This window comes from the organism of the source record quoted next, unplaced genomic scaffold (genome assembly GCF_019419815.1).
Source record: "Pyrus x bretschneideri cultivar Hongxiangsu unplaced genomic scaffold, Pyrus_bretschneideri_v1 Contig35, whole genome shotgun sequence".
In the NCBI taxonomy this organism is placed as follows: Eukaryota; Viridiplantae; Streptophyta; class Magnoliopsida; order Rosales; family Rosaceae; genus Pyrus; species Pyrus x bretschneideri.
Genome location: NW_025999668.1, coordinates 1,569,762 through 1,581,690, shown reverse-complemented (window position 1 = coordinate 1,581,690; position 11,929 = coordinate 1,569,762). Strand labels below are relative to the sequence as shown.

Sequence of the window (11,929 nt, the reverse complement as noted above, 5' to 3'; positions counted from 1 at the left end):
CATACAGTGGTACTCACTTTCAACTCAAGCAATCCAATCACCATTTATCGTTCTAAAAGCTGCATTAAAGCACTCATGTTCAAGTGCCCCAATCTTCTATGCTAAATCTTAGCAACTTGTCTAACACTAGCTCTTATAGCTATTTGAATTCCTAGTTGTAATTTCAGAGGGAAGCTTGTGTTTCTTTTCATAGGGAGATGACTATCAAGTTGGAACAAGAGCAATCATCATAAATACTAACTTCATTTCCTCCAATTACAAGATAGCATCCATGCTCCATCATCTGTCCTACACTCAACAAATTTTCTTTCAAACCAAGTACTAACATTACTTCTTTTATGTATCTTTTGTCTTGCTTGGTTTCAACTACCAAATGACCTTTCCCAACCATATCAACTAGTTGTCTTGTGCCTATTTCAACCTTTGCAATGATACTCCTATCAATATTCACCAAAAGGTCTTCTCCCCCTATCATATGATTGCTACAACCACTGTCTACATACTAGACATCTTCACACTTCTTTCATAGTAGCTACAGTACATGCATAGAACATAGTAGGAGTATCCTTAATCTGGTTCGCATAATTCACATGTTGAGTAGCCTTCTTGGAACAACAATCCCTAGCAATGTGACCAAGTTTTTCACAATTGTGACATTTGAGCTTTCCCTTGATCCAACATTCCCCAAAATGCAATTTGTCATAGTATTTGCAAGGGTTCTTTGCTCCATCAAAAGTATAAATAGTTTATCCTTGCTAATACATAGGGTTATTGTCCAATTTCTTGCCCTTTATCTTCCAATTATTCAACGGTTTGAAGTTTTGATTGGCATTGTGATTATTGTTCTTAGGAGTTATACTCAGGCTAGCAAATGCCTTGTCGCTGTTGTTCTCAAAGTTCTCTCAATTCTTTGCTTATACCCTTCTAGAGTAGCCACAACATCTTGAACATCGATAGTCCCTAAATCCTTAGTATTTTCATTATACTATCATAGGACTTAGGCAAGCTAATCAATAATTTTTGCACAATTCTTTGATTACCAAGATCTTCACCATAGCTTTTCATTTGAATAACTAACTCAAGCATTCGAACAAGATATACAAAAACTGATTCATGCTTAGCCATTCGAGTATATTCAAGGTCACGCCTTAAACCTTGAAGTTTCACAGATCTTACATGTTTGTCTCCCACAAACTCTTACTTCAACGTATCCCAAGCTTCTTTCACCATCTCTAGTGTAGTAATTCTTTGGAAGATCTGATCAAATACAGCCCCTTAAATGATGCCAAGAGCCTTTGCATCCTTGACAATATTTTCTCTTAGAAGCTCGTGCTCGTTTGCAATGAGCTCCTCATCCTTCTTCACTAGAGAACCGAAACCCTTCTCAACCATAAGCGAGAGCTCATGGGATCTAAATATAGTCTTCATTCTTATCTGCCAAAAATCAAAGTTTTCTCCATTGAAAACTGGTGCTCAAAGATCAGCACCACTCGATCCAGCCATGTTAGATTTGTTATCGAATAACTCAGAAAGCTTTCAAAATTTTCTTTCATTGCAACGAAACTCAATTCTCCTTCGAGTTTCTTCGCTACCAATACTCACAGATTCACACCCAGATTACGAAGGAACCTGGCTCTGGGGCCATGTTAGTATATTAATTTTGAGTGTACGATTTATCTTAGAGTCATCCTATGAGATGATTACATTTGTCATGAGCTATGACTCAATAAAATCTAATCCAAGAGACCACATTGGATATGATCCAATGGCTCGCATTAAATCCTACAACTTGAATTAAAAACAATCACAGCACATTTTACACATCAACAGTAATTAGCCTTAAGCTAGATCCAAGTAGTGAGATTTGTTAGTCATATTTACATTGCTTCACAAATATAACATCTCTCTCTCCTTTGTAAATTAGGGATAGTATTTAGTAATTTGATTAGCCTAATGACATCTTCTATACTGTTCACAATTTGAAGAAACCTCGATAAAACGAGGGATATTAAATGAATTAGGAAAAGAGAAGTTACACACAGTCATGGGACATGAACCTTATTCCTCAAGAACAATTAAAACAAAAAATTCAAGAAAAGAGGGAGGTATAACCCTGACCCATCTTGAAGGAAAAAATGGAAAATACAAGAAAAAAGGGGAGACGTCGAACCCAACTTCTTGAAAGAAAATCCAAAAAAGGTATGGTAAGCGCCTCCATGCACTATTTAAAACTTATTTATTCTGTCTAATAAGAACTACAGAGCTTAAAGCTTATGATTTGAGCGACTTTATGCTTCCAATGATGGAGAAAACCAGGACGAAAAGTCCCAGTATAGTCGAACTGCCTGTCCAAAGATCCTTGAAGTAAACTCGTTTCAGGGTCGCCACATGATGGTTCCAGAAATTCTCATAGTGCTTGTTAAGCTGTTTACAGACGTCAGCATAGCAGGATTTATCCTCCATAATCTGCTCGCAAAGTCTATTAACCAGCTTTGTCACTGCTTCGTTGCTGCCCAGCATGTTAACAATAACTTTGTTCTCAACCAGCAAATCAACATCTTCTACAGTGTCCACAATTTGATCCATAAGCAAAAAGTAATTGCAGATATAAGGCTTGTCCGGGTACAAAAACTGCTCCAAGGCCATGATGTTTCGAATAACGAACTCTGTCTCATCCTTGACACAAAATTGTGCAAGCTTTAAGTTCATATTTCGAAAACACGCCAAGTTAAACTTACATTTAGTAGGCTTGTCTCCTGTTTTGATAAAGTATCCGTCTTCATGAAGTGGCGTAAACTTCACCCCTGCTGCCCTCAGCTTCCTTACATCATATATATTTTTTATAGGAGAAGCATTATGTACAAAGGTCATTTCTTCTTCGGGACAGAGAAAATGTCTTACCAAATCAGTGAAGTGTTTCGGTTTTACCCCATTCTTGATGGATTTTCCCTTGCAGTAATCTTTGAAGAACTCGCAGGTAAGCTTGAGAAAGGGATGATCAGGGACACGTTCAGCTTGTGGAACATCTATACAATCAGGGACAGGTTCGGCTTTTGGAACATCAATACAATGATCACCGGAGCGGAGAGGGTAGCATGGCAAGCAGTCCTGCTGGTCATGATTGGCACTGCTGTTTCTATGAGCCTGTTCTTGTTGCTGTAATTCGTTGGAATGAGGGGAACAGGAGGCTGGCACCGCAAAGTCATATAGCTCTTGAAGAAGAGAATACGGAAGCTGGTTTTCAAACAATATTAGTTCCTGCTCTACAGCTTTCCTCAGCCACGGTGATCTTAAAATGTAATCGTTTTCATGATTTTTTGTTTCAGAGGAGTTCATCAAAAAGAGCTCAATGATGAAGCAGGCATCAACCACAATTATGTCAACAGGATCTTCTTCAAGTTCAATGGCCCCTGCATAACAACGAAGAATGTGTTCTTGACGAGCCCTGACGAATTTTTTTAGTGCAACGTCCTTCTTCGAACAACGCGCGGAAAAATTCTTGTAGTACATATTTTTGTGGGTCTCCATGTCCTTGAGTTCCGGCTTGCCATAGTGGAAAAGGCCGATTGATAGTAACTGAGGAGTGTATGCTGCTTCGTTTACTTTGCGAAGTTTGCTCGGAACCCTGTAGATACACCACTTGTCTGGCTGATCCAAGACTAGTACGTGGTCATGGAAATCTTGTTCGCAATCATTTTTCTCCCCGATTTGTGGTGTTGTCTTTATCCTTCTGAAAATGACAATCAGTAAGGTAACAACAATTAGTACTTCTGGAAATAATTTCCGTGGTAACTCTACTACAACAGCATTCGCTGTAAGAAATCATTTATAATTACATTCTTTTTATATACTTGATATTTTTCTATTGGTTTTTTTATTCATATTTTTATACTATAATTGGTAGGCATGGAAACATTTGATGAAGAGATGAAAACCATTTTACACTAAAATAATTTGTCACGGTATCAAAAAAAAAAATTTCTTGCAAACCTTAGGTTCTTCCGTCGATAATTTGTGCTTGCACCCCTGATGAAAATTTTGGGCCTGGCAGGATAAAAAGCAGTTTATGGTAAGTAGATGACATGCATTCTACTAACTATTGATTAAAACTTGGTAATTACCTTATTAAATTTTAAATCACGAGTGTTGCACTAAATACATTTTTGGTACCTGCTCAAATCTACTAACACACTTGCTGACACTCTATTATTTAGAGTAGCATTACCCTTCGAAAATTGCTTGAACAATCCCAGGATTGTATAAAGTATTGACAGATACGATATATACACCTGAAAAATGGTTGTACGGTACCTGAGATTGAGAGACTTAGAGGTGTTGAAAGTGGGAGGATGTGGTGGAGGGTTAGGCTTTGGACTACTGTACTCCGCAGTCTCCTCCCTTGCTTTTTTCCCTTTTCTGACCATTGTTCTCTTGGGTAACTGTAAGTGAAAAGCAACCCCATGTCTCAAGAAAAATTAATAGCTTTTTACAAGTGACACAAAATTTAATTGACCACGCAACAAAATCCTTACATGGATTCTTACAAATTCAGACCATGCCTTACAACATTTGGTTTATAAAAACGCAATCTAATTGTAATTTTTTTGTTTATTTATAAATTTAGTAACTAGTTAACATTGAAAAACCACGCAGACGCGAACATGGGGTAGGCCACTTGCCGTAGACGATGTACTCGCCATCTTTCACCCAAGTCGAACTCCCTCCCTTAAAGATCTCGGAAAAAATACAAGTTTCCATTGAACTATGTATCAGTAGTTCAGATTTATATACTGTCCATGTTTATCATTGCATGAATGATTTAAAACTGATCAATATTAATTTGCAAGCAATGATCTCTCACTAAACGCTGTAAAAAAATGTGCAAACAGAAATATATTATTACATAATTTAGCAAAAAATGAAAACTGTGATTGAAGAACCTGCAAGTTTATCCAGAAGTAGCGTGAAGTTTACCAGCCGACCACGATGAAGTTGACTAGCAAGTGGTCTTCGTGTTATTGTCAAATCAAGAAACTGGTGTGGTTCTACTGTGATTGAAGAACCTGCAAGTTTATCCAGAAGTAGCGTGAAGTTTACCAGCCGACCACGATGAAGTTGACTAGCAAGTGGTCTTCGTGTTATTGGCAAATCAAGAAACTGGTGTGGTTCTACTGTGATTGAAGAACCTGCAACTTTATCCAGAAGTAGCGTGAAGTTTACCAGCCGACCACGATGAAGTTGACTAGCAAGTGGTCTTCGTGTTATTGTCAAATCAAGAAACTGGTGTGGTTCTACCAACCAGATCCAAGCCTTTGGCTACATTGACCTGACTAGACCAGACTTTCAATCACCGCCATCCGAAGTATCCAACCGTCGGAGTGATACCACGTCACGACTTTGTTTTTCTTCATCCTTTTGGCATTCAGTTCAATTTTATTCAGTTGACGATCTGAAAGGTGAAAGCTTTATGATTGCGGACTGGTCTTTATCATTATTGGTTGCTCTGTCTGTCACTATTTAAGGATTTTTATTGGAGATTGCACTGAGATACCTTTTGGGAAGGGGTAATGTCTAGAAAAATTAAATTTATAGATAAAATTTAATAAACTAAATCATATAAAAGATGATTGAATTATTACTTAATGTTCATTATCTATTGATGATATGTCATTTAGTTTGTAAAATTTATTTATAAATTTAATCTCCATAACATTACTCTTTGTGAAGTAATGTATCCAAGAGAAGCCCTAGTGCTTAAACAAACACTTGATGTGAGGTCAACCGCCTCCTAGTAAATTAATTCAACTGTGACAAAGACTAGTAATAATATGAATAAATTCAACTAGCAGTGTCAACCGAACTTTAATCCGTGTATTAAACGGAGAAGGTGAAGCCAAGTTGTCTAATGGATAGTTTTGTGCGATAGTCTCAAGGTACCTAAAGTTATTATTATAATATATATATATATATATATATATATATATATATATATATATATATTGTGGGGTCCAAACAATATTGAACTTTAAAGATTCGAACAGTTTATTTTTCAAGTTACACATTATAAATCATCTTTTCAAAATGTTAGCAAAATCTAAAATGAGGAATCTAATTAAGTTCAAAGAAATTAACGAAAACTTTGTTCTATAAGAAATAGTGAAATTTCATCGTGATAATTAAATAAGTAAATGATTTCGGATCTATGAATCTAGACTTACAAACTAGACAGTTTGAATCGTTAAAATTCAATGTGTAGTGAGTCTAACAACTAATGCTCATTTTTTGGAAGAAAAAAAAAAGGGATCGTTAAGAGCACTTCCAATGTTGGAAGGCCGCCCCAAGGCAACTGCCTATTGAATCCCCTCTAGTAAATAGTACCTGCCATTAATGAATAGTAATTGTCTTTTGCATCTCCATCGCTAAACTGAATAACCATGTCAATAGGCAATAAAATATTAGTATTTTTTATTTTATAAAATAATAAAAAATAATTTTATTTGTAATTTCGGATAGGATTTTTAATCGGTTTCGTTGTACCACATGTCATTAAATAAGAAATTACAACCCAAAGTATTTGAGAAAATATAAAATTATGGTGTAAGTTGAAAGATAATGATAAGATATTTATAGAAAAATTAAATCAATTTTTTTTTCAATTTAAAAAAAATTTTGGATTTTTTATTAATTTTTTACATTTTTTTTTAATTTGTTTACATTTTTTTATTAATTTTATAACATGGATGACGTCATCATGACGTCAACCTTGCATCAGCACGCCTCAGGCACTCGGGCCGTGGATTCCTGCCTCCCTTCTCCCACAGGCCCACCCCTAGCCCAATTACCCTCATGGGTTGGAGCAAGGAAGGCTAGAGCTTTGGGTTTTTGAGCAGCCGCTCCCCATGGCAGTGCACAAGGCTAGACTTGCTCTAAAGGGGCTGAGGCTGTATATATGTGTGTGAGTGTGTGTGTGTGTGTGTGTGTGTGTGTTGTTATATTAGTATTTATGAATATTTAATTTCTTGGGTTTGCTTGTTAGTTTATGATTTGTGTCTAACCCATTCAAATTATGATTTCATAGGTTTTGCTCTTTATAAATAAAGTTTATAGTTTAGTATGAATAATAAGTCAATAACATGTAACTTTCAGCTTATAGCCGTCTTTACAATCTCGTTTGTTTTTTCGTCTATTTATTTTTAGGTTGGTATCAAATCATGTTTAATCCTTTGGGATTTAATCTACTTGATTTGTTTGTTGTTCTTCGCCTCTCCGACTTCTCCTTTGTTTGTTTGTCTAGTTTGGATCAATATGTTTATTAGTTGTTCATACAAGTTGGATGGATGAAGTGGAAGAGTGCATCAGATGTGTAGGTATCATTTGGTATGCAAACGGGACGGGACGGAACGGAATGGGATGGGATGGGACGGGACAGTACAGAACGGAACGAAGCGGGAGTAAAGATGCCCTTGGATGGAAACAAGGAGGAAGAAGAAGGAGACGAGGATGTTATAATTTTGTGTTCCACGCATGCGGAACGAGTCGTTCCAAGAGGGTGAGGTGGAACGAAAATTCACCCAAAACTCGTCCCGTGGAACAACTCGTTCCACCCGTTTTAGGCGCACCAAACGTGGGACGGAACGCCTTGTCCCACTCTGTTCCGTCCCGTCTCACGTACCAAACGGTACTTTATGGAACAGAAGTATGCCACTAAAGCTTAAGGAAATTTTTTATAGAACGACAATAGGTAGCAATGTTTTATGGCACATAGTGTTGGACGGTTAAGCATTAACAAGTGCAAAGAATGAATGTAACAGAATGGTTTGTTAGATGTATAGGCATAAAAGAAAGGATATGGTTAAGAACGAGAATATCTGAGTTAAAATAAAAGTGGCCGCAATTGAAAAAAAGATGATAGAAAATCAGTTTAGGTGGTTTGAATATGTGCACTTAAGACTTATAGATGCTCCAATTAGTAGATGCAATTATGAGACAGAGGCTGTCTAAACTGCCACCTCTGCTCTAATAAATAAAGCAACTCCAGCTTGAAGGGAAAAGGATCATTGCCGGATCCTTTTTCTAGGGATCCTAGAAATCTCGTGATCGCGATTGTTCATTATACATCGTGCGGTCAGTTTTCGTTAGGTACTATTTATATTTAATTTTAAATTTTAAATGTTAAAATAACTTCTGATCATACAATGTACGATAGACGGTCTCAATCACGAAATTCCTAGGATCTGAAGAAAAAGGATCCGGCAAGGATCCTTTTCCAACTTGAAGCTACTGTGGCAGCTCTGTCCCATTCATCACTGCTTTCTGTTTAAAAGAAAAGTTAGAAAACATAGGAAGATTTGGAAAAAGACACTGAGAAAATACATAAAATACTTGGTGTTAACGAAAGACTTGACACAAATCTAAGCAAGTGACATGTTTAGGATTGATACAGCCTTATCACACTTAGTGGAATAAGGCTTTGTTATTGTTTTTTGTGTTGTGGGAAGCTCAAGCATTGACTGTGTTAAGATGGCTATCATGAAGAGCAAAGATACAAGCCTCTACATCTGACCTGCCCGTTGCCTAGAACCGTTGTCTGAATTCGTTGCCCAAATCCCAATGTCGCACCCACCAACCTTTAATCACAACCTCTACCCCGTCGCCGCTTAACCATCGTGCCAAACTATCACCATCTCACTGCGAGCCACAACTGTTTGAGCGCGGATCCCTATGCCGCACAACAGCTTCCCCCTACCTTGCCCATGCTTGAAATTAAAGGCCTACAATTTAAAACCAGACCGAGATCGAACCCGCTTGCACCCGCACCCTAATACGTAGTCGTCACCCGTGCTACAAAAATCAAAGTCCTGATTGCTGAAGCCATGCCTTAGTTGCGTCTGCAACTTCATCTCGTCACGCCTGCGACTTTATCTCGTCGCATGTGTCATTACCCAGAAGACTCTTGTTTTGCAGATAAGAAGAAGGCCACTTAAGGGAAAAACAAACGAGGAAAAAGAAAAAAGGGCAAGGAAGAAGAGAAATTGAAAACTGTTTGAGGTTTAAGCCCACAAGGGCTTGGTTTGTTTGAAGTCTTTGAAGCCCAAATGAGTTTTTGACATGTTTGGAAGTTTTTTTGTGACTATCACTCAAGTGCTTCGACTTGTGACTACTTGAGTGATAGTGTTACTTTTGTTTGTTTGTTGCTGCAATTGGGATATGGAACTCTTGTTGTTTAGTAACCGGGAGCACTCATAGGCTTTCTCTTCATACTCTCAACATCAACATGTTTGGATCAAAATCAGATTGTCAGTTCGAATCAGTTTGCCGCCAGTCAGAATCAGAATTAGTTTGCAAGTCAAGTCAAGTTCGTTAATCCAGTCCACTTCATCGCCAGTTTAGTTAGCCAGCATGTCCGCGTAGCAAAGCCTACATTCACATATGCTTGTTTGAAACTCATGTCATGTGATACCATGCGTTTGATGATGGGTGTTGAAAATATTAGTATTTTATGGTTATTTAGTGTTAGAATCAAATTTGCACATAGTCGTAGAAGGTGGAGATGCTTAAATCCATGTACCTGTAAAATAACAAACAACCATGAGAAAGTCAAAGATCGCCGCTGTAGTGTTGGGGGTGGTTGCACCGGTCAAAAGCTTTCTAACGGTTAAGTTAGTAAGAGAATAAGTGTGCAGAAATTGCAATACCAGAGATAAACCCTAGAACGGTGAATTTATACTAATCGAGGAGATGACCTTTTATCATAGCAGAATCCTTATTAAACCGGGAGAACCCTAAAGGATATCTAGGAAGTAGATATTGTATACTCTTAGGAGTATAATTACTTGTGACGCACACTAATCCTTAGATTGTAAGGACTCCAATATTATAGGAAACCTGTTAATTTCTCGCTAGATTAGGTTTCTGTATCTTCTGGAATAAGCATGGTCACTCTCAACGAAGTCATCAGCCTTCGCCCATTGATTCCTAAACATGATGATGGTGGCATCGGTGCTCTGTTTATTCAGCTTTGCAATAGAGGTTGTTAAGTGCATAACCAAACTTCTGAGGCATGCGTGTCTGATCTACCTTACATTTGACCCCGGAAAAAGTCAATATAAAATTTAGCCACCAGGTTGTAGCCATCTCGGCAATCTCATTTATTTGTTTTCTGTTAATAATATAATGTTCATTCGTACATTCGTTTATTTTCAATTAAAGACTCGAAAATATGATTATTTTTTTAAGTCCTATACTAAGAAGGTTAGTAAACAAGAAAAAACATCTCACAATTTGTATAGAAACACTTTAAAAGTTTAGATAGAAAGGAAAGAAGACTATTCATCTATTTACGTATAAGTTGAGGTTTTTTTGTTCTCTACTCAGTAGTACAAAATAAATTAGTTATTTTTTGTTTCTAAATAATTGAGTTTGAAGTGGTTTATTAAGTATAATTTTATCTAAATTTTACATATGAAAACAAATCATTTTTCTTATATAAAATTAGGGCATATTTTTTGGCTCGGCCCGGGCCCCAAAAATCCCAAGATTGGCCCTGTCCAAACTGTCACTCATCCTCTCTCTTGAATCCTAATTTCGCAGACCATCAAAACCATGGCCGCTATTTACAATGGATCCATTAATTGCCTCGCGCCGTTGCTAGTTGCCCAGCCATGAAACGGGCAGTTTCAGATTTGGGGGAGGAATGCTCTGGCGGGCACCTACCTAATCCGTCACAAACCCTACAGTATTGTTAGCTTCTACATTCCTAGTCCTTCAAAAACTTACAGTTTTACGGAAATAAAACCCTTACAAGTAACTATTATTTACTCTCAAAGATGTAATATGTGTTTAATACGCTCTAAACGACATCATATCATGCGAATATTTCACCCAAAAAAGATCATCTCTCTTAACCAAGTAGCAACGCTAGCAACAAACGCTACAACACTTGCTGCCTCACTCGCTGGTCGTGAGGTGGACACCTACAATGGTCGTAGGGTGTATACAAGCAGCGACTGCGGCAGCAAGTGTTGCAGTGTTTATTGCTACAATTTGTTCCTTAACAAGTGTTCCACATTTAACAACCTCCCTAGAAGCTAACCTTGATAAGGGAAATCAAGGACAGACCATATACTCCAATACAGAAGTTGAAGAAATTCTACAAGAACTTCAGAAAACAAACTGCAAGGAAAGGAAATTCATAACCCCGTCCCCGTTTTCCTCCTCTCTTTGACCTAGAAACTTTCATGCACAGCAATACAGGAATATTGATCGAAACAGAAAAATGAATATAGCAGTATGAATCATGATAAGGGTAGTATATATAAAAATGTATATAGATACCATCTCTATCTGTTGCTTGAGCAATAGACAGTTTGTTTCAAGTGAAATTTGTCCACGACAAAGTTGCATGAAGCAAACAAGCGGAGAAAACACACCGATAAGGCAATATTAACAGATCCGAATATTGTATGAATCCAATATCAAGCTACGACAAGCTAACCATAGATCAAGCAACACAAAGTCCACGTAATAGTTTTTCTATAACAATGCTTCTTGGAGTTTTATTTGAGAATCCAAAATTTTCATCACATGAGTTAATCAGATACGAATATGCGAGATTGGCACCCTCAACTGAACCATTGAATAAAACTGTTCTGCAGACAAGCTCTCCAAATATTTGAACATACAAGAGAGCGACATAAACAAGATTAGGAAAAAGAAAAACTGCAAAAACAGGTATATGCAACCTATTTCAACTCGAAAACGCTTTTTGAAGCAAGAATCTGCACTTGGGAGTTCTATTACAGAGACAAATACCTAAAAACACTACAGAGAGAAAGGGGTAAAGAATCAACATCAACGAAAATGCATGTCATTTCTTGAATCCATACAGTTTAAACCTATTGAGATACAAGTTTTTGCATTATAATAGAGA

The 11,929-nt window shown here is 37.2% G+C and overlaps 1 protein-coding gene across 4 annotated transcripts; it reads right to left on the bottom strand.

Annotated features, from left to right (window-relative positions):
* Positions 1-1,978: 1,978 nt before the first annotated feature.
* On the bottom strand, positions 1,979-5,227 carry LOC103942900. Of its 4 annotated transcripts, XM_048591653.1 has the most exons (5): positions 4,941-5,227; positions 4,312-4,439; positions 3,991-4,044; positions 3,708-3,730; positions 1,979-3,677 (listed from the first exon to the last, which is right to left on the bottom strand). In XM_048591653.1, the coding sequence occupies exons 2-5, from the start codon at positions 4,422-4,424 to the stop codon at positions 2,272-2,274; spliced, it is 1,596 nt and encodes a 531-aa protein (XP_048447610.1). In that variant the 5' UTR covers positions 4,425-4,439; positions 4,941-5,227; the 3' UTR covers positions 1,979-2,271. The 4 variants fall into 4 exon arrangements, with proteins under 4 accessions (XP_048447610.1, XP_018501911.2, XP_048447609.1 ...); XM_018646395.2 differs by having other exon boundaries at positions 1,979-3,730; XM_048591652.1 differs by having other exon boundaries at positions 1,979-3,730; positions 4,975-5,227.
* Between the last annotated feature and the right edge of the window lie 6,702 nt (positions 5,228-11,929).

Excerpts from the sequence above, each read along its gene's own strand:
- LOC103942900 (XM_018646395.2), bottom strand. The coding sequence starts at position 4,424 with ATGGTCAGAAAAGGGAAAAAAGCAAGGGAGGAGACTGCGGAGTACAGT. Across the intron at positions 4,045-4,311 it reads TCTAAGTCTCTCAATCTCAG|GCCCAAAATTTTCATCAGGG; the intron begins GTACCGTACAAC and ends TTATCCTGCCAG. Across the intron at positions 3,731-3,990 it reads TATCGACGGAAGAACCTAAG|AAGGATAAAGACAACACCAC; the intron begins GTTTGCAAGAAA and ends TGTCATTTTCAG.